We start from the raw sequence: 21,767 nt of genomic DNA on the forward strand, positions 1-21,767 counted from the left end.
GGAAACTAAGTTGACAATAAAAACGATTAAAAAAAAAATAATGCTAAAAACCAATAAAAACCCTGAAAAGCATTAACTTCACACCCGAGCCTCAACTCTCGAGGCCCAGTACCAAATGTCTCATGGACCAGTACCGGTCCACACTCCAGGGGTTGGGGACCGCTGTTCTATAGGACCTGCACTCTCAGACTACATGTACTAAACTTGTCAGTGTTTTTTAAACATTTCTGCATTTTGTAAAATAAAAAATTTAAAAAATAGAAAATCTCCATGTGTAAAATGTTTGGGTTTAAACAAACCTGATTTAGTGCGGCCATGGTTAGCTTGGTTATTAACACCCAGAGTCTGTGGCTTCAGTGGATCTGGTGGTATGGTGTAGCCGCCTTCCTGTCGAGCCGGTACTGGAACCTGGATATATGGCCCGACAGCAGCAACACGACCCAGAGTGCCGGGAGCTGGCTGGGGAGACGGAGGCCCATTGGCTCTATTCAGCTATAATAACAGAGAATGAGAAATGTTTGAGATGTCAAAACAGCTGAAAAGCGAAAACTGTATAAAACTTTCACTACTCCAAGGGCTTTACAGCTCCTCTAAGAAGACAAATGAAAACGTTTCTTTGAGTATCTATAAAAACTTTAAAAACAGCATTTAAATGTTTCATTTTAAATAAAAAAAAACAAAAAACCCTGCAGTGTATAAGCTGATGTCTTACAGAGAGATAGAGGGGAAAAAAACAAAACAATAAAACTTTCAGAACTTTCCCGCCCCCAAAAATATGTAAACAGGAGATGTTAAGGGCTCCTAGTCTTACAGGGAGGTTCTCTTTTTGACGTGCCTCAGCTTTTTTCTTGTAGAGACGCTCCCTCAGCTCACTGATGCGCTTGTCCATAAGCGTCACTTCCATATTGCGCTTGTTCAGAAGCTCCTTCTGTTGCTGCAGCTTGCTGTTTTGCTCCTGATTCAACTTGTTTCGAATCTGATGATGAGTGAAGACATAAACAAATGCATAGAAAGACTGGACCAAGATAATCTGCTATCACTGTAAACGTAGCGGACCTTGTAAGAGTATGCACGACATGATGCACTAATTTTAACTCTGCATTACCTGAAGCTCCTGGTACAGTTTGCGGAGCTCCAGCGCTGCAGCACCGGTTACTTGGCCACCCAGGGACGCCTGTATGCCATTCAGCTTTCCTCTCCGCAGGTCCTCTAGCTGCAGGCTAAGCTGCTCCACCCTCAACACAGCTGCCTGCAACTCCGCCTGCTTCTCCTGGAACAGGCTGCTAACCTGCTCGATCTCAGCCGCTGCATTTAGGAGGGGGGGGAAAAAAAGGAAAAGGATCTGGATCAGCACCAACAGACAGCTTCTTTGTTTTGGGGGGAAAAAATACTCCAAACCATTCATCAAAAATCAAATGCTATTCTTTTATTAAAGAAACGAAAAGATCCTCAAGACCAAGACGTTTCAGAACTCTTATTCGTCCAAAGTCAAGAGTTCTGAATATAAAGTATGCACTGATATGAGATATAAATCTTCTTTCAGTGTCTGATAGACTGTGAAATAGCTCGAGCCGAGCGCAGACAACCTTTCTGTGAAACAGTTATCTATCTGATACTCAAATATAATCGTCTCTAAAGAGTGGTGGTAAAGTTATGCACATATTTTAAGTATACGTACACAGGTTGCCATTGATGACCTTGCTGTAGTCCACCTGGCCTCTCATTGCGCGAATCTTCTTGAGCTTGGCCTCCTGGCTCTCTACACGTTCCTTCAGCCTCTGCAGCTTCTCGCTCTCTGAAACGCTTTGCTGCTGACGTCGCTCCTGCTGCTTCAGGTAACGCAGACGTTGCTCCTTTGGAAAGCAAAGCAAAGAGTGATTGAGTCACAGGGGAAACCTTCATAAAATGGTGGTTTTAAACTGTACAATTTGTATATCTTTATAGGTTAAAACATAAAATCCCAACACACGAATCAAAAAAATCAGCAGGGCACCACCCAAAGCTTAAAGGAAATCTAAAACTAGGCTAAATCGTTCTACTGAGTACATTAAGTGAATTTCTGTGCCGTGTCAAGACGGTCTGAAGGCTGAAGAAAGGGTCAGATGACTTCATCTCCGCCCAACTGAGAATTGCTCCAGTTAAAGTCCTAAAATAGGAAATGACAGGGCCAGGTTTCCAAATGACTGCAGGGCTTCAAGTGGGCCTACTTTTCAGACACCACAACAAAGGCAATAAATAGTCTTTCTATCAGTGAGTCTACAGCGGGCTTTATTTTGCATGACTGATCAGCATACCACAAGCACGGTGGTCAGAGTGAGTTAGTGCAATGAAAAGTCACAGAGTGACAAGGTAGGCTGTTTGTGCGACGTTCAGCTCCTCCTCCTCCATTGAAGGAGAAATCCTGATAATAGACAGTAGGAGGGTAGCCACCATTGGTTTGTGAGGTCCTTTTCCAAAGCCTTGATTTTTAGCAGCATATTTAGAAGCACACTGCTTTTGGAGTATAAAGTGACTCTATAGTGCTTTGTTCATTAGCATAGATGCACAGACGCAGATACTTGGCATTGATTAGCCAATTTTCTTTTAAATAATCCTTAGAAATAGTTCTCCAGGCTTGTTGAGGAACATTAGAATCTCTTCGTTGGATGTTGGCTGCCTTTTGTTCTGTTCTGTCCCACACTGCTTCAATAATGTTGAGGTCCTGGGAGACCAATCCATGGAAAATTAAATGAAATAATGACAAATTAAAATTTGGATTCATCATTCCATAAGACCGTTGCCTCTCACTTTCAGTCCTGTTTTTTTTTTTGTAATTTGGCAATTTCTCTTTTCCTTCCTTAACAGTGGCTTCTTGAAGGCCACCAAGCACAGCACTATGGACTGAAAGCACTGTGAACTAAGACCATTTCTGATTAGGCTTCAGTGAATCATGATTGATAAACCGAGGATCCAGTTGCATTTCTCGGGTCTTGTGCCAGGTCTTTGCTGGATTCTTTTCCTCATCAAGCATGACTTGATGCAGTACTGTTCATCTGCATGTAGATCATGTTTTAGGCCTGCCACTTCCTTTGTCCTCCACTTGTCCAGTTTCTTCAAAGAAAGCACACTGGACACTGAACAGGATATATAAAATTTTCTTCTAATAGTTCTTTGGGAATCATGTTTCTGCAAAAGTGCTTTTTTATCATGTCAAATTGTGTAATATTTGGCATTTTTGATGGATTTACCTAAAGAAACTGGAGCAAATTTGTTTTTGTAGGCTGTTAGTAACCGAGTGCCTAAAGATACAATTTAAAATTGGTTCTTTCCTAAGTTGTCAGCCCTGGCTCATCCCTTGAATTACAGTGGGGCAAAAAAGTATTTAGTCAGCCACCGATTGTGCAAGTTCCCCCACCTAAAATGATGACAGAGGTCAGTAATTTGCACCAGAGGTACACTTCAACTGTGAGAGACAGAATGTGAAAAAAAAAAAAAAAAATCCATGAATCCACATGGTAGGATTTGTAAAGAATTTATTCGTAAATCAGGGCGGAAAATAAGTATTTGGTCAATAACAAAAATACAACTCAATACTTTGTAACATAACCTTTGTTGGCAATAACAGAGGTCAAACGTTTACTATAGGTCTTTACCAGGTTTGCACACACAGTAGCTGGTATTTTGGCCCATTCCTCCATGCAGATCTTCTCGAGAGCAGTGATGTTTTGGGGCTGTCGCCGAGCAACACGGACTTTCAACTCCCGCCACAGATTTTCTATGGGGTTGAGGTCTGGAGACTGGCTAGGCCACTCCAGGACTTTCAAATGCTTCTTACGGAGCCACTCCTTTGTTGCCCGGGCGATGTGTTTTGGATCATTGTCATGTTGGAAGACCCAGCCTCGTTTCATCTTCAAAGTTCTCACTGACGGAAGGAGGTTTTGGCTCAAAATCTCACGATACATGGCCCCATTCATTCTGTCCTTAACACGGATCAGTCGTCCTGTCCCCTTGGCAGAAAAACAGCCCCATAGCATGATGTTTCCACCCCCATGCTTCACAGTAGGTATGGTGTTCTTGGGATGCAACTCAGTATTCTTCTTCCTCCAAACACGACGAGTTGAGTTTATACCAAAAAGTTCTACTTTGGTTTCATCTGACCACATGACATTCTCCCAATCCTCTGCTGTATCATCCATGTGCTCTCTGGCAAACTTCAGACGGGCCTGGACATGCACTGGCTTCAGCAGCGGAACACGTCTGGCACTGCGGGATTTGATTCCCTGCCGTTGTAGTGTGTTACTGATGGTGACCTTTGTTACTTTGGTCCCAGCTCTCTGCAGGTCATTCACCAGGTCCCCCCGTGTGGTTCTGGGATCTTTGCTCACCGTTCTCATGATCATTTTGACCCCACGGGATGAGATCTTGCGTGGAGCCCCAGATCGAGGGAGATTATCAGTGGTCTTGTATGTCTTCCATTTTCTGATGATTGCTCCCACAGTTGATTTTTTCACACCAAGCTGCTTGCCTATTGTAGATTCACTCTTCCCAGTCTGGTGCAGGTCTACAATACTTTTCCTGGTGTCCTTCGAAAGCTCTTTGGTCTTGGCCATGGCGGAGTTTGGAGTCTGACTGTTTGAGGCTGTGGACAGGTGTCTTTTATACAGATGATGAGTTCAAACAGGTGCCATTCATACAGGTAACGAGTGGGGGACAGAAAAGCTTCTTACAGAAGACGTTACAGGTCTGTGAGAGCCAGAGATTTATACTTACTTATTTTCCACCCTAATTTACGAATAAATTCTTTACAAATCCTACCATGTGGATTCATGGATTTTTTTTTTTTCACATTCTGTCTCTCACAGTTGAAGTGTACCTCTGGTGCAAATTACTGACCTCTGTCATCATTTTAAGTGGGGGAACTTGCACAATCGGTGGCTGACTAAATACTTTTTTGCCCCACTGTAGGTGGCTTTTTATGTTTAAATGATTCACAAGTTGGTGTTAAGTGGTTCAAACAAAACAAACATTGTGAAAATGGTCAGGTACAGGAATGGACAAAACATTGAAAGCCCTTCAGAAAGCCTAGAACACTAATGTGCAAGACCACTTTCTAATTATAAATATTAAGAAATAATGGGCAACTTGAGACTTGCACAGTACTGTAATTTGTCAAATAGCTGGACTATAAAATAAATGCCAAATTACCAACACCTCACAAACGGGTACTGACATGGGCCTCTTAACTTGTGTTTGTTATACTGGTATCTTTTTAATGACAATGTCACAACATTATATGGCTCGCATTGTGGTTAATTACAGGCCTAGCTAGCTGCCTCTGTGTGATGCACCCATATAATGTATGGTTACAGCTTACTATCCAAGCTTTCTTGCATTAGCTAATAACTTGACTCCACCCTACGGACTTTCAGCTAAGCACTTGACCTGCTTGTCTGAAAGTCAAGCAGGTCTTTATTGATAATTATTCACAAGGATGCTTTTCACAACTCCAGATAAAATCCTGATGATGTGGAGCTGCAGCTGGTTAGTGAATAGCGCTAATTCCTGCAAAGACTTGAGTATCATTTCTGACCGACTGGACAATCCTGGCACCGTGACTCACACTGCATCCAATCTCATTCGTTACATAATGGTTTGCCCCCATTTCAGGTCACGACAGACTCTTTGGATGAGACGAGTGCAACAACATTCCACTTTCTCTCCGACAGAGCGGTCCAAGGCTGCTTTGTGTCCTGAACTTGATTGAACTAATGCCCAGGCTGCGTCTGTGGCATCGGACTAAATGACACACCATCAGGCCAAACCCTGGCCAAGGCTATGATTTGTCAGGTCTGCTATGTTACTCAGTTAAGTTACTGCAACAATTTTTCAGTAACACATCCCAGCATAAGAACATTTACTGACTTTACCGAAACACAAACATAATATGAACTGCAAAAAGACGAGAAACATGGACTCACTTGTGCTTCCAATTAACACATTTTGTTAGCATAAAACAAACTTTGCATAAAAGACCATGACTGTATTTGGAGGAAGGATTCGTGGTAAGAGAATGAAGCTGCTGATACCTTTGCAACGAGCATCTGCTGCTGAGCCTCGATTTGCTGCTGCTGCCGTGTGGCCATCTCCTGCAGCTCCGACAGCGTGAGCTCCACACGCTGGCTGCCCACCTACACACCAACACAGGAACTGGTCAATACACTGAAATCTTCCCAACTACTCTTGATGTTGAACCACTGAGACTGATGATTAATAATGAGTTTAATGAAGGTTTTCCCTTATAAAAACTCACATATGACAATATTTTAAATCAGGAAAAAAGGCTAATTTGACAAGAAAAATATGACTTATAATTCCTGTACTAAAAGGTGACTGATTCAGACTCAAAATTACATTACATTATTCTCGACTCTCAGCCAAAACATTAACATTTAACAGCAGAGTTGTTCAACATCTCTAAGAAATACCTTTGTGCTTTTTTACACCAATATTCAGGTAAATGTTTGATAGCACTCTGCTATGATAACACAAAGTTCAAGTCAATAAATGCAGAATAATACGGGCCTGCAACATTACATAAGCCAAAAATATTATATAAGAAAAAGAAGCTGAAAAACTAAGCACAGAGAAATAGGTTACGAAGAGAAAGAGAGAAAAAAAAGCCATTTGCAGAAATGATTTTAAAAGATGTCTGGATTCAGTAGCCAGAGGGTAAAACTGCAGTAGACTGCACAGTACTGAGAGCTGGCTACTCTTTCTCCAAAACAGCATCATTATGGGACCTTAATTATGATGGAGAATCAGTTAGTGGGCAGTAGGCCCGAGCCTCTGAGGGGCAACATGTCATTTGGTGTTTATACACACAGCATAAGCTTCGTATCGTATGAAGGCATTACTGGAGTAAAAGAGTGGAGCTGTGACCAGACACGAGGCTGCCACGTTACTCAAGCACACAAAATTACCAGAAGTCGGTTTTGTTACAGCAAAACAAAAACATGAATCAGTTTATTACATTTAGCTCTGGTTGTCCAGAACAAAGAGTTCCAGAGGTTTAGCTAGAGGAAGCTGTGTTTCCATACATAAAATAACCTGTTGTTGATGGCCAGTAACACTGGAGAGCTTTACTCTTTGATGACTAGGTGGACTGTAAATGTGCACAAGCTCTTATTTTGCTGTTATATTAATACACTGATCATGTTCATCGTTAAACAGAGCTCGGTAACTGACGTCACTGTGGCATCACTGCACAATGAATTGTTTGGCAGACAAACAAACAACTTCATTCTTTGCTACTTCATTGCATTAAAAAGTTTAAAAGAAAATGAAGTGTACGAAACTGAAGCTCTAAGGGGAAAAATTGAAATCCAATCAGCGTCATTGCAGATCCTTACAATGCGCCAAAAAAACGAAAAGATTAGAGACCACAATGCCTCACGTACCCCTCGCATCCCCCAATATGTTTACCCATCTTTTTTTAAAAATCATTTTTATCATTTTAATTCCCACAAAGCACAAGTTCAGTTTAGCAGTGGCAAATTTGGAAATGTTAAATTTATATTTAAGATGAATATGAATGAAGAACATCAATTAACTGTGTTTGCCCTACTCTTTTCAGCCGGAGGCAAAATTGTAGATCTCAGTCGTTTACTTTCCTTTAGATGTGTATGTTTATAAATTTGAAACTGCTCTAACTTAGTGTCCAATAGTTAATAATCAAATTCCTTAACAAATAAATAAATACATACAACTTTGCCCTCTGTTTAGTAACTCAGACTTCTGTTTACTACCACCACAAGTCTGTAAGCTCAGAGCTGAAAACCTTCTTGAAACTTCGAGTCAGCTGTCAGCCCAAAGCTTTGTAATGAGCGGCGACACAAGCCGGTACTATTGATCATTTTTAATGACTGATAGCCTGTGTCTTTCCATTACATTTTACATGCATAGCACAATCGAATGAGCTGAAGTCTGCAATTCACTTGTGTGTTTGTGTTGTTTTCTTATTGCTCATGTTTGTTGTCAGTGTTTGTCACTCTCAAACAATCGCCGTCACATAAGATGCAAAAGAGCAAAGTTTTTTTTTTTTTTAAATATAAAAGTAACAAATCATAGCTCGCTATTCAACCAAGTGTTACAGCTGTAAAAGATAAGTGGAAGAGAGCCCTGCACAACCAAACGCTACTGCAGCCAAACCCGAGACACAGATCCATGCAGCAAACTGTCGACTACTGACGGAGAGCCTGAACAGAAATTTAAATGAGAGGTAAAAAAAAAGAAAAGAAAAAAGGTTTCACCTCCAAGAAGAGTTTTCATGAAGTTGAAATTTCGGCACCCATGTGTTCTTCAAGAGCTCACAGAATAAAGGCAGGCTGGCTTTTCCCTACAGAGTTTTGGATTTCTAGATTCAAAACACTGACGACTACCTTTAAACAGAATACTGAGCGAACACGCTCCACCAAACTACAAGCGATATTGAAATGCTCCCAGCCTTTGCCTTTGGAAAGAGCACTGAGAGGGAGGAGACGATGCAGGAAATGTCATGGTGCCTTTTTTCCTTCAACAACAGACTGAAAAATGTAGAATCCTGGCTCGAGTGGAGCTTAGTAAGAGGCATATCGTGTGTCAAGTGCATGGATGCTGGATCCAACACATATTTAAAGTAGTGGGGAGGACAATAATACCAACAACAATACCTGTAACTACTGTTCTGTTTGGTTAGAGGAGACGTGAAAAAACATGCGTCTTGCTGGGAGTAAATTCAACTTTTACTTTACTCAAAGAATGCAACAGTAGTGCACCCACATAGACAATCTTTTACTCCTTGGCATTTGTTAAGACTTTTAGTTATAAGGATGTCTAGAAAGCCTCATAAAGGCTGGAAGGGCAGCATGATGACTCAATCGAGATAGAGATGGGCAGAGTGGGGGAAGCCACTGGCACATGAACACGGCCATGCTCAAATGCACTCAAGCAACACTGCATCAGTGACAGTTCCTCTGAGGGAGAAATCGACTCTCTCGTGTGGCGAAGAGAGAGAAACGCCCAACTGAGCAGACGGCAGGAAGAGGGGACGAAAGCAGCCAAGTGCACGCTGATGAGAGATGCCGTTCTGCAGGATTTCATAAACCCATCTGCAAATTGTATACATTTGCCCACAACGACTGTAATTGCTTGCAAATGTAAAGTCTTATCAGGGTAACACTGGAGTAATTCCTGGGGATGTGTGCGACTAGTTGTCTGGACGTTTAAACATTGCTGTCCTTGCTAGTCGATCCCAGAAATACTAGTCTGTTAATAAAATAAGAACAATATGTTTAACAGCCAACAGCAACGGGACACCACCCGGGGATAAGGCTCTCTCTCTTAGACCCACTCTGCCTCCTGAGCTACAACCTACAAATCCTAAGCTATTAATTATAAGAGATTTCAAAGGAAAAACAGCAACCGAGAAACTGGCGTCACAGGCAGTTTGATATTGTTGCCTGGGAGAAAAAAATAAAATCACTGAAATTATTAGTAATTTTACTAGTCTTGACTAATTCAATTACATTTCTGGGTAGTGCCAATGAGCTGTAATTATCATTTATGGCAGCTAAAATGGTGATATAAAAAAAATGAATTGTAATCGTAGTATTCCCTACAGGGATCGCTGTTCTTTAAGATGATGATGATGATCAGCTCTGCTGGGCTGACTGAAAGCCTCTGGGGTTTGGGCAGCAGCAAGTGGAAAAGCTAAAGCACTGATCCTCTTAACAACCATTATATCATCCAGAGGGCCGACTAATATAATCCTCTAAATCAGATATTAAGAAGAAACTTGGACACAAGTTAGTCTCAGTACTTTGAATGGGAGGAGCCATTCAGTGTCTCTTTCGGTCAGTAGTGACACTAATGATACAGAGTGTGTCATTTGGTGCCGATCAATAGTCAATTTCTATATCTACACTCTAAAGCATTACACTGTTTATTTCTGAGGCTCTCTCCTTAAGCACATTACTCGTGAAATAAAATAAAGCACAGTAGATTAAAGCGCCAAGTTTAGGTTTATTTATTATACAAAGAGCTGTGGAGGAAATACACGCCTTTTAAACACAGAGTGCTCAAAGTTTTAAAAATAATATCTGCAACCATCCACAAACACCCCCTTCACCTCGTGACCATGAAAGGTCCTTCATTACTCAGATGTTTGGGCTGTTTGAAGATTTTAATTTACCTGCTGAATGTTTACATTTTGTCCAAAGAGATAATCTGAAAGCTTCGGTACACATCTGCGTTCGCCCTGTTCCCTCTATCAGCAGGGAAACTATCAATAAACGCCACCATGCCACTTTCATTAGCAGCCTCATCACAACAGAAGCAAAACCGCCATGTTTGACAGATGAGGTGATGCTTCAGAGCTCGAGTTGTTCCTTTCTTCTATCCATCATTTTCAAAGAAGCTTTTTTTTTTAATGCTTTTTTGAAAACTGTACCCGCCTTACTATTATTTAAGGCTCACCCAGGGTTTCTATCTTAAGACGAATCCTCTCAGCTTCTGTCATGATATTACTCCATCTTGGTGCATTCTTGACTGTAATTAATTCACCATTAATTCTGGCTAATCAAATCACTTTGATTTATCTGCTTCTTTACACATACTGACATCCATTCAAACCCATCTAGGTCTAACTGGAAACACATCTAAGAAAAAAAAAGCCGGCCTTTTGTGCATAAAACAACATGCAGGAAACATTTAGTCACCCAGTGTCCAGTTACTTTTAAATACTTGAATACTGGTTCTGTAAAAAGGACTATACCTCACACGGTTCTTTTAATACTGACAAAAAACCTCAAATTAAATCTGAGAAATGATATTTCACTGTAGAATTTATTTTTAAGTACAATGGGCTATGTACATGTAGTCTATGGATGACAAAACAGATCTTCTCAACAAAAACAAAGTTAAAAATTGCACATTTTCTAGGAGAATATACAGAGGATAGCTTCTGGGTGCTTTTATGCTCTTGAAAACAAAATAAACAAAGCCTTCTTTCAACCCTGAAGGTTGAATTAGTTACAATTTCTTGACCGCAACACTTTCTTGTTGAGAAATCTGGGACAGATGGTCAGAGAGAGAAAGCTGTTCCCAGAGGCTGCTCTTATCGAAGTCATTCACATCTCTTAGTACACACATCCTTAAGCCAAAGAGTACATCAATGGGTACACCTGACAGGAAAACGCCAACAGTGTGTGGAAAAGGAACAGCCCTGCCACACCAGAGCAGAGATGATCCTCTGAGTTTGGAGTTAAAATCATATTATTACGGTGAAGCATGACCAAAACCCCCAAAACAAAGACACATGTACTCCCGTTTCATTTCTAGTGTGTTTTATACTTCTATCTTGTACTGTGAACTATAGGGAAAATGTTAAAGAACACTACACAGAGACAGATATTTCAACATTAATTCTCACCCCATTCTCATTGTGCTTGTCTCCAGTATTTCCACTTCTGCGACTCATTTGCTCCTGAGACTGCTGACTCCCTGAAATAAAAAGGGGGGGGGGGGAAAAAAAAAAAAAAAAAAAAAAAAAAAAAAAAGAAGCAGTCACCATAAATAAATAAAATCCGAAAAACCCAATATAGACATGCAGTGTACTAGTGCGACACTCAAGAGTGCAGGAGTGCAAAGACGAAGGTACCGCACGCAAGTGAAGATTCAGAGACAACCACCATTGTCTGAAATCGTCTTAAAGTTCACTGGTATGATTGCACATGACAGGGGGCTTTAAGAACTGGGACAAGCACTGCTAACTAAAGCCACCTACCTCATACTTTTAATAAATGTATAAAAATTCACAGCAGAGGACAGAAAACTGCCCTCTTTTCTGTAATTTAAAAAAAAAAAAAAAAAAAAAAAAAAAAAAAAAACAGGAAAGAATGACCTCAGCTTTTATTTGGTAGTTTATAGCCAATGTAAACATGATCGGGAAGACCACCAGGTAACTTGTAGTTAAAACATTACAGACTCAGGCTGATAATACTTAAGAGTGGATGTTACACATAGCTGTTTATGTGGCTCTGCTCTATCCAGACAGAAAGACAATGTAATTAATGTGCGTGGGATAGCTGGCAAACCAGTTATTCCATTGATATTCCCCTCTGAACAACCTTTGCTTTTTTAATTCTACAAAGCTTTTAAGAACATAACGACACTTCACCTATTTTAAGAAAGGCTAAACTAATATTTACAAAGCTCCAAAAAAGGAGAAAACAAAAACAGAGAGAAATCTGGGCTTTTTTGATGTGTAAAGTCTGCAAACGGCTTGGCTAGACTAGACGTGGCAGAAGAAAACAGAAAGAAAAAACACCAAGTGACACCAGTCTTCATTACAAGGAAGGCAGAACAGATGCCAAGAATTTCCCGACAGCTATCGACTCCACCCTCTACTGTTCAGCCTTCTGTGTGAAAAAACAAGCACACAGAGCAGAGAAAGCAGCAGACAGCACACACCTTGATCGCTGCTCTCAGTTGGTGAATCTTCGTGCCGGAGGAAGAATTTGACTTCTTGCTTCCGAGGTCCCCATTTCTGCATGTGTTCATACATCATGTGCTCAAAGGGGATTGCTCGCTCTGAAAAGTTAAGGAAAGGTCGACCAGGTTCAGTCATTTACAATAGGTACACTGATTTTCAGCTAGCCTGGTACTTAAATGAACAAAAAACACTTAACTCTAAAGCTCAGTGATTAACTTGTTATACAGTCAGTCGGCACATCATTAGTTACACTCTGCTAGTACTGGGTTGGACCCTCTTTTGTCTTCAGAGCTGCCTTAAATGTTCAAGGCTCAGATTCAACAAGGTGCGGGAAACATGCCTCACAGTTTTTGCTCCATATCGATATGCCTTCCTATCAGCTCAAAGCAGTCTGGCCATTCTGCTTTGACCTGTGGCATCAACGAGGCACTTTCATCCAGACAACTGCTGCTCACTGGATATTTTACTTGCAGGGTATGTGGTAAATAATTTCTTGGATATGTATGCTGTTTCCCACTTTCCCAAACTAAGTATTACTTTACACATTAACACACTTTTAAATTCAGGGAAAAAAAGCATTTTTTCCAAGTTGTGAAATTATTTCTTGAAGCAAAAATTAAAAAATAAAAATAAAAAATCACCACAGCAATTGAAAAAAAAAAAAAAAAAAAAAACCTTTCTAGTCTCTCCTACTTCAAAGATTTTCTTTCTCCCAGACTCCTCATTTTTAGTTGGGCTTCTTAATCACGCAGGGCATCAAACTGCTTGTCTCTGAGTGTGATGCCACCTTCCATACATTTGCAGGGATTATGTGTGTGAATAATTCACTTTATGCTATTTCTGTTTACATCGTAGCCATACAGACAATCTCAGAATTAAAATGATGATACCCCGAGGAAGAGTCCACTGATAGAGATGAATATTTACAGCATAATGTGTATGCAGAACTGAAAAAGATTGAGACCGAGACAGTAGGTAGAGAGGTTTTAGGAGGGTTTTGGGGCAGCCAGTTGCATTGTCAGGCCTCACATGACTGCATAACGTGAGGTCAATAAAGCGTTTTACTGGAATGCTGTTTTCAACTGAGCAGTAGGCCTTTAAAAACCGCTGATAACAAAGGGTGTGTCAGCACAGCGATGGTGATGGGACCGAGTGGAATCTGTTGTGACAGGGGCGTGAAGTACACTGGCACATAACCCTTTTTCTCATATTAAAATTTGCTATGTGAATTATTTTATTCCATTCAGGTAAGCATGCACGGCCTCATTCAGCCCCTCAACTCGTTTTTTTTTAAAGTGCTTGTTTTTACATTAATAAAGAAAGCTAAAGGCTACTGTTTGAGAAAATGAAATTCTTGTGCATGCAAATGAAGTGTCTGGCTCAGCAATAATGGGGTTTCAGATTACTTCACCTTCAGGCATTTACAAGAGACAACCGCTGTTCTTTCTCTTTAACGTGGCAGCCAACTGGATGCTGCTTCCTATAAGAAAGGCAGCGCTCCCTGTTCTGAATATTAAGCACTTCAGCAGGTCCGTGAGAAAGCTTCAAATGGGTCTTACCGTTGCCTCTCCACACCTCGGCCAGATGGCAGCCGCTCTCGCCGGGCTCTTTACAGAACTCGACGACATCGCGGCACGTTGTTTCAGGGGTGATGGGCACCTCAGTCACGGCCTGCTCCCCGTCGCTGAGGTACACCGTCAATATCATCTGAAAGGAGAAGGAAGGCAGTGAGGGGAAAACTGAATACAAGTGCTCAACAGTGAAATATGAATGACACAGATTACAATAAAAACAATGGAGTGTTTATGGATGAATCTTTACCCTCTCTATTGCTACAAAGCCTGCTCTGCTGACACTAGATTTCCTTGTTGACCAGCCCAGACTGTGAGTTGGAGCTAGCATTGGACTTGTGTCTGTGCCTGCCAAATTTCTGTTTACTATGATTAGTGTCTGACATAGCACTGAACACATAAAGTATGAGCTGAAAGGTAAAACATATCAATACATGCCTTCACATGTCTGTGTCGGCTCTCAGCTTCCACCAGTTTTTGAACAACCAGCAGTTAAATCATATCGACTTGATGGGTGTATGATCTAAATGATAGCCCAAACTCTTAACTCTAAAGGACTGGTTAAAAAACTCTAAATCTGAAAAGACTGAATGAGAAACAAAACATAGCCGATTTATCATCTTTACGCTTTATAATGAGCTATGAGTAAACTTCAAGCTGCTTCAAGTTCTCCTGCATTAATCAGACATCACAATGTCTGCAATGTGCATGTCACCTTTTGACTAAGCTATTAAGAATGAAACTGAGCAGCTCAGCAGTTGAGTATTCAACTAGTCATTTAAGTTTCACATTTACACAGTAAACTTAATATGTTGTTGTTGCTTGTTTAAAAAAAAAAGACATGTCATATTACTTTTCGTTTTATTACTACACGAAAGCATGAAAATAATAAGAAAATATATCTTGGGCAGTGATTTTTTTTTTTATTTTTATCTGATCTGGCTTCACACAGTCTACCTAAATCATAACCCACCCCCTTTGGACTTTCTTGTAGTTAAGATTTAGTTATTTTCCCCTCATGCAAATCAACAGACAATCCATTTATTCAGAAAAAAAAAGCCATGGTCACAGTCACACAAACACTCAGTGCTACCCCTCAAGGATAAGGGCATGGAAAGCAGCCAATGCATAAATAAATAAATCCCAAAATCCAGATCGTCTAAGATGTTAAATCATTTCTAAGACGATTCGGTCACTGCAAAGTACTGAATCACCGGGTTAAATACATTTGTAGGGCATGTTAATCTATGAATTTAGGTTGCTAACTATGGGCAACATTTTTTTCTTCCATAAATTGACAAAATGTTTCTAGGCAAGCAGGTTTTGGATCCTATAATCAGATTATTCAATATCTATGTAGAATAAAACTAACAGCAGGATAAGAGGCGCAATAGGTTTGAATATTTTACTTGACAAAAACATTTATATACCTTGTTTAAACCAAAAGACTTTTTTTGCCCTGCGGGAGGTGACACATGTCTGCACTGATTATGGCAATCTCCTCTATATTCATCGCTACTGCACATCACCACAATATGGGTTTTTTTCCCCCCTCCTGAAGCGTCAGGCAGATTTCCACTGTTTCCTGTGGGACAAAGCACTCTCGAGTGTTGAGGAGTGCCTTCCTGTTTCATGTGACAGGCCTCACTCGCCCCTCGCCTTCTGTGGCATGTAACAGAAAAGCGACACTGAGAGGAGTTTAGCGAACAAAAACAACCCAAAGAAAAACTTCTGTAACAAAGAATGTTTTGCAGGGATGCTCAAAATGACGTAAACGTGTTTGAAAGGATTGCTTGGTGCATGCTAGACTCAATTTCAACTCTTTCTCAGTAAACAAAGAAGAAAAGCATTTGCTTCCAAGCCGTCCCACTTCGGCAATTTTTATACATGTTTCACTGCTTTAAAAAACACCAAAACAGGGACAGCCTATGCCTAGAAACTTTTGAAGTGTGATAAAGAAAAAAAAAAAAAAAAAGGAAAAACCTACACTATGGCTTAGTTGTAACTCCTAGAGTTTCCAAGAGTACAATGGGAGGCAGAGTCTTCAGTTATCACATTCCACCTCCCACTTTATTTCTTTTTTTAACAGCCCTTTTTAAGCTTTCATTCTTGATTTTAAAAAAAAACAAACTAAAATGATTACGGCTGGGGTTGGCTCAGGTTGCACTAAACCACATTTTAATTATATTGCTAGAGGTCTAGGCTGACAGGGGACCTCCCATAATGCACTGAGGACCTCTATTCGCCTCTCTTTCATTTCCGACACATTTTTTGACACTCGCTCTGTCTTTTATTTCGCCCCTGCAAGTTAAGCTTTTACATTTCCATCCTTATTCTGCAGCCATCTCTTCTTGTCAGTTATGGGGCCATCTAACATGCTCAGTGTTTATGCTATGACTGACTTCTAGACAAAAAGGCTTTTTATTTACATGCAATAAGGTTCAAAATGCCAATTTAAAGCCCTCAGTGTCAAAAAGAGGTAGAAAAAGAAAGAAAAAAAAACCTCTAAAGTGAAACAACTAATACATCACTGGAAAAGTGAAGAGATCACAAATTTTTCAACACTGATTTTGCTGACTGGCTTTGACTTTGCTGAATTACAAATAAGTATAAGATGAAATGTTCCGTGTACATACTTTGTGTACACATGGCTTCATGGTGCATTTTCAATTTCACAATAATTGCCAGCAAGCACTATTGTCATATATAATCTAGCTTTAGTCACTGAACCTACCTACAGATAATTACTCCAGGAGTTTCTCCAAGACAAAGTGACTTATCCTTTGTAATGATGCAACTGCATGATTCACTGACATTTTCTGCAGCAGCCAAAATTAAACGATATGATCTCTTGTCCTAGAGATCCACTCAGTGACTATGAGAATCAACAACCTGCATTTTCAGACAAGGATGGTAAAAACATAGAACTAATGCCGAGACACCAGGAAATCCCTTTGTGGCTCTGCGCTGTTTCTTACAGTGTTAATATGAGCTAATGGATGACCTTTTTGGGACTGCATATGCAACAACGTTACTGGGGGAAAGAAATTAAATCTGAATGATCTGAATGAAACCTCAAATGGGTAAGTGGTTAAGATGGATGGATGGCAGAAAGAAAGAAAATCTTTTCTAAAAGTGTGGCAGGGGGTGCTACAAGCTGCATAATGACATACAACACAATACAGTAAAAAAAATAAATAAATAAAATATTGAGGCTACTAGGCTGCTAGAAAGAACAACAGCTTGAATATAAAGAAGACTAAGGCATTCTTATTTGTATTTGTTATACAACAGCTTCTAATATCCCTTATAGATTAAACTAAAAGGAGAAAAATACTATAAGATCCATCAAAATCTGCAGTTCTTTTTTTTTAAAATGACAACACCACAAGCCTGCATTCTGAATATCCTTGGCAGCATACCAAAACAAGCCTTTAAAGATTAAAAACACATAATTAATCAATCAGACAATATGAGGTGAAAATTTAAACTAATCACAGCACCTGCAGACTAAACTACACAGAAATCTAGAAACTACTAGATATATCCAAAACAAAACAGAAACTCTGATCCAGCTGAGTGATCACTGGGGATACGAACCACCCTCACTAAGTTGCGTCTGCCCATACTCTTGGCTCTCTTGGCCGCCCTCCGTTTCCTCTTGATCTCCCTCTTTGGTGGCCGGTGATGTTCCTTTGCCCAGATGGGGTTCTCCTTGGAAAGGCTAACGAGGCCACGTAACACTATAGTCACAAATCTCTTCATTGTGGCACTGCCGCTTTTGCGGGCACGAGACTTAGATGTTATGCCATCCCGAGCAGACCTCTAAACCCGACAGTGACGCGTGCATTAGAAAAGTGCTGCAGAGGAGACTTGAGAGGAAAAAAACACAAGCTGCATGTGCAGTTCGAGCAGGGAGGGGGGAAGAGAGAGAGAGCTTGTGTGAAACAAACAGCCAGCGAAAGAAGGAGAGAGCAAGGGAACAAGAGAGTGTCACAGGGTGGTGGGTATGGATGGAGGAAAGTGATGGGTAGTAATTTTACTGGAAAAGTGTCCCTGGGATGTGCCTGTGGCTGCAGCACCAACAACTCCCTGCTAATGAGAATAGTTTGGCCACAGCTGTGACTGGCAGGCAGGTCAACACCATCATGCAGAGCCAAGAAAGAGATTATGCTTATACTGGGCTGTGCATGACTCAAAGGAGTCAATGCATTATGCTACAGTGGGCACCATCTGGAGATCATTCAACTTCTGAGAGGGAAAAGGCATCATTTAGTGCCCTGATCTCCAGCACACATCAAACATTTCCTCACATAAATCCAGTTACTTACTTATTCTTAAAGATGGGCCCTGAGTGGAGGGAAAAAAGTTTAAGCACATTACTGTTTTTTGTCTATAAACTTGAACCATTCAAACAATCCTTAAATGTCATAAATGTAAGACACTGGAATACAATACTACTTACATACTCCAGCTGTAACCAAAAACACAAGTAACTGTAACCCAGCAGAAGCCCAAATGTGTGGTAAACAACACACTATGATAAGTATTGGTCATGAGTCTGTATGGTAATCTGGTCAGACACAAACACACAGCTTAATCACAGCTAAACCCAAGGAGGCTGTCAAAGTTGTCTCTGACATTCTGGACTAATAGTCCATCTCATGCTGCCCAAACTTGCCAAAAACCACTCGTCAACCGTGCGGAGGAAAGACGAGACAAATGATGTGAAACAAACTGAAACATCTGAGTAACCGTGATTCCTGCAAACTACAAAATTATCAAGATTTTTTTTTTTTTTAAACGTTCCTTTAGTCGGACTTCAGCACTCACCCAGTGTTTCATGTTGGTTTAACAAATTTTATCTGGCTTTGCTTTTACAGACTTATGTAGATGGCTCTTACATGTCTAATACTTACGAAGTGCAAAAGCCTTCACTGTTAAATTTTATTTGAAACTGTGATAATGCACACTAATATTATTATTATTTTCCTTTTACTTAGAGTCGTTTTTAAAGTGTATTTTTTTAAATGAATAAAATAGATCTATCAGTCCCAAACGGAGGGAACTTGTTAAATAAATCAATTTTGATATAGTCATACCCAATTAAACTTGATATTTTTACTTTTTAATGATAATTGTTTTATTATTTCAAACAAGTATATCTACAAATATGTGAATGCAGCAATAATATGCATTGTTTACTTTTTCCTGTAAGTCAGGCTCTGCCTGGTTCCACCGCCTGAGATTAATGCCACTTGACAATCTACTCGGCTCAAAAGTTCCCCTTAACAACAGAGCATTAGTCGACGCAGCCACACAGACCTAGATCTGCCAACGTCTCATTGGCTGCTGGATTCACGCGAGAACCAAGCGGCTCGCTGCCTCTCTGCTCGACTGGCTCTCTGACTCTGATAGCCTGTTGGTGCCACAGGGTACAGCTGTCCACCGAGGCAATGGTAGTAACTGAACCTGAGAACTGCCGCAAATATGGACTTGCTTCTGTTATACTTGGTACTTCTGGAAATGTACAAGCGTCTCTGGAATGGTGATCAAGAACTATACAAATTTACAGCCAACTTCAAACCAATAGTCGTTTGGAAAGACATAATACCAAGAGTGAATCACCCCCCCCCCCCTTTTTTTTTTTAAAATGACAAGATCTCACTGAACTGACTGTAAATTTATCCCTTGCACGAGTTCATGTTCCGCTCTCGATTCCCACAGTCGCTGCCTTCTCAGCACTAAAGACAACAAAAGAGGTCCCAACAATGCGCTACTCCAATAGGGTTGCCAGTCAGGTATTCTTTTCCTTGCAACACAGAGCTTCTTGAACAATAACACCAAGGTAAAAAACAAACAAACACACACACACAAAAAAAAACAAACAATAGAATGAAAATATTTGTTGGCTTAGCACACCTACTATACCCACAGCTTTAAATACATCATCCATTGTGTAAGAGCATTTTTTGTAACACGAATGAATTACAGTACGATTATCACAGAGATAGTCAATCATACTAATCTGACCTGCCCTATTGAGACACACAGCGTTATAAATCTACCTGCTAACACTTGATAAGATGTGTCACATTCTGATAGAATTCAAAAACTGATCACATTGTGTTTATAATTTAGGATCCTTTATAAGGTTTGCGTCACTCTTTTATTCTCACGAAAAAACTGCTGTGAAATCATAAAAGCCATAGTAGATCATTTAAAAAAAGAAAAGACTTTTATGACTAGGAGCTGATCTGCCTTGAGATTATCTAAGCAGCAGTGGGAAAAGCAAACAAACTCATATCAGTCGGTTAGAACTTGAAACGTGTGTGTATGGACGGTTAGTGAACCATATTTCTGTTTTTATAATAACATATTTAGGAAAAGACCCACTCTTACATGTTCATGAAGTCCCCTAAATGCTAAATGTTACGCTACATGTGCACTTACCGGCATCATATTGGCAACTCTGCGGGATCACAATCAGCGGGCATCGGCAAGCTGACTTTTGACTTCCTCGCTTATCTTCTATGGCACCAACGGAGAGTCAGCAAAGATCCACCTTGCTAGTTATGGGCTCCGATTAACTCCAATGTTACAACCAAATGGGCCTCAGTCCTCACTGTAGACCAAAAACAGCTAATTACTTGAAGTACTACAAAGCCAAACACTTTAAGACATCTGACTCATACTACAAAAATAATATGTAATGTCACCAGCCGCAGGTATCAACTTAAATTGCCCAGGCGTGGCTCTGTGCAGCGGCTGCTGCTACAAACAAGCTAGCTCGCAAAGCAACGCCGAGGCAAACGAAAAGGCAATTACATGATATTACTACGCAGTGTCTGCAAATATACTCACCAATGTCAGAGACGAGTCATTGTTTCTGCGAAAAAAATCTCAGTTCTGCTACAGTGAAAGGCACGCAGCTAACCCAACCAGCTGTCAGCCAGCCAGCTAGCGTTATCTCCCCCGGTAAGGTGGTAGCTGTGTTAGCTGGAATCAGAGATGGCTAGAGGACGGTATGCACGTCGATGTCTCCGCTCTCGTCGGCCCTTTAGCTTGCATTGGCCGAACATCGGCACGAGCTGTCGACAGAGAGGGTGGGGTTTTTTTTTTCAAAGGAACAAAAATAAAGGTTTAGTTCGTTTTTTCTACGTAGGCAGCGAATCATCACAAGCAGGTTAGCAGTGCTAGTTCACGAAAATACACATAGCTGGAATCCAGTTGTTGACGGTAGGAGGGGCAACGTAGAAAGTCAGGAATCTGACGTCACCACCAGCCATGTCAACTGCAAGCATACAGTGCTATGAAAAAGTATTTGCGTCCTTTCCGAATTCTTACTTTTCTGCATATTTCTGCATATTTTCCACACTTATGTGTTTCAGATCATTACATATGTTTTTTTTAATTTAAATTAGACAAACATAACCCGAGTAAATACAAAATTAAGTTTTTAAATGATGATTTCATTTATTAAGGGAAAAAATCTATCTAAACTTATATGGCTCTATGTGAAAAAGTAGTTCCCTCTTGTTAAACTAACTTTGGAATTAACTGTGATTAACCATTTGCTCTGGAACACTGAGTTCAGTTTCACTAACCCAATTACCGCCAAATCACTAAACGTGTTTAAGTGAACCTGACAAAGTGAAGTAGGCTAAAAGATATCAAAAACACATCAT

The 21,767-nt window shown here is 40.4% G+C and overlaps 1 protein-coding gene across 7 annotated transcripts in view; it reads right to left on the bottom strand.

Moving 5' to 3' along the window:
• ppp1r13bb (protein phosphatase 1, regulatory subunit 13Bb) overlaps positions 1 to 21,353 on the bottom strand; it is a 28,621-nt gene extending 7,268 nt beyond the window's left edge. For 2 of the 7 annotated variants that reach the window (XM_085246860.1, XM_085246862.1), the window contains exons 1-10: positions 20,944 to 21,353; positions 20,533 to 20,704; positions 14,068 to 14,215; positions 12,487 to 12,606; positions 11,447 to 11,517; positions 6,066 to 6,167; positions 1,679 to 1,853; positions 1,106 to 1,305; positions 812 to 976; positions 300 to 492 (exon numbers count right to left, since the gene is read on the bottom strand). In XM_085246860.1, the coding sequence (XP_085102986.1) occupies positions 300 to 492; positions 812 to 976; positions 1,106 to 1,305; positions 1,679 to 1,853; positions 6,066 to 6,167; positions 11,447 to 11,517; positions 12,487 to 12,606; positions 14,068 to 14,215; positions 20,533 to 20,541 (1,183 nt within the window). In that variant the 5' untranslated portion in view covers positions 20,542 to 20,704; positions 20,944 to 21,353. Of the gene's footprint in view, positions 1 to 299; positions 493 to 811; positions 977 to 1,105; positions 1,306 to 1,678; positions 1,854 to 6,065; positions 6,168 to 11,446; positions 11,518 to 12,486; positions 12,607 to 14,067; positions 14,216 to 17,679; positions 17,950 to 20,532; positions 20,705 to 20,943 lie in introns of those variants that run through there. The other 5 variants (XM_085246861.1, XM_085246858.1, XM_085246857.1 and 2 more) reach the window with 5 other exon arrangements.
• Between the last annotated feature and the right edge of the window lie 414 nt (positions 21,354 to 21,767).

The sequence above is a fragment of the Mchenga conophoros genome, linkage group LG15 (genome assembly GCF_057382185.1).
Source record: "Mchenga conophoros isolate Kocher_MC1m ecotype Shallow Benthic linkage group LG15, M_conophoros_male_GT1.1, whole genome shotgun sequence".
NCBI classification, from domain to species: Eukaryota; Metazoa; Chordata; class Actinopteri; order Cichliformes; family Cichlidae; genus Mchenga; species Mchenga conophoros.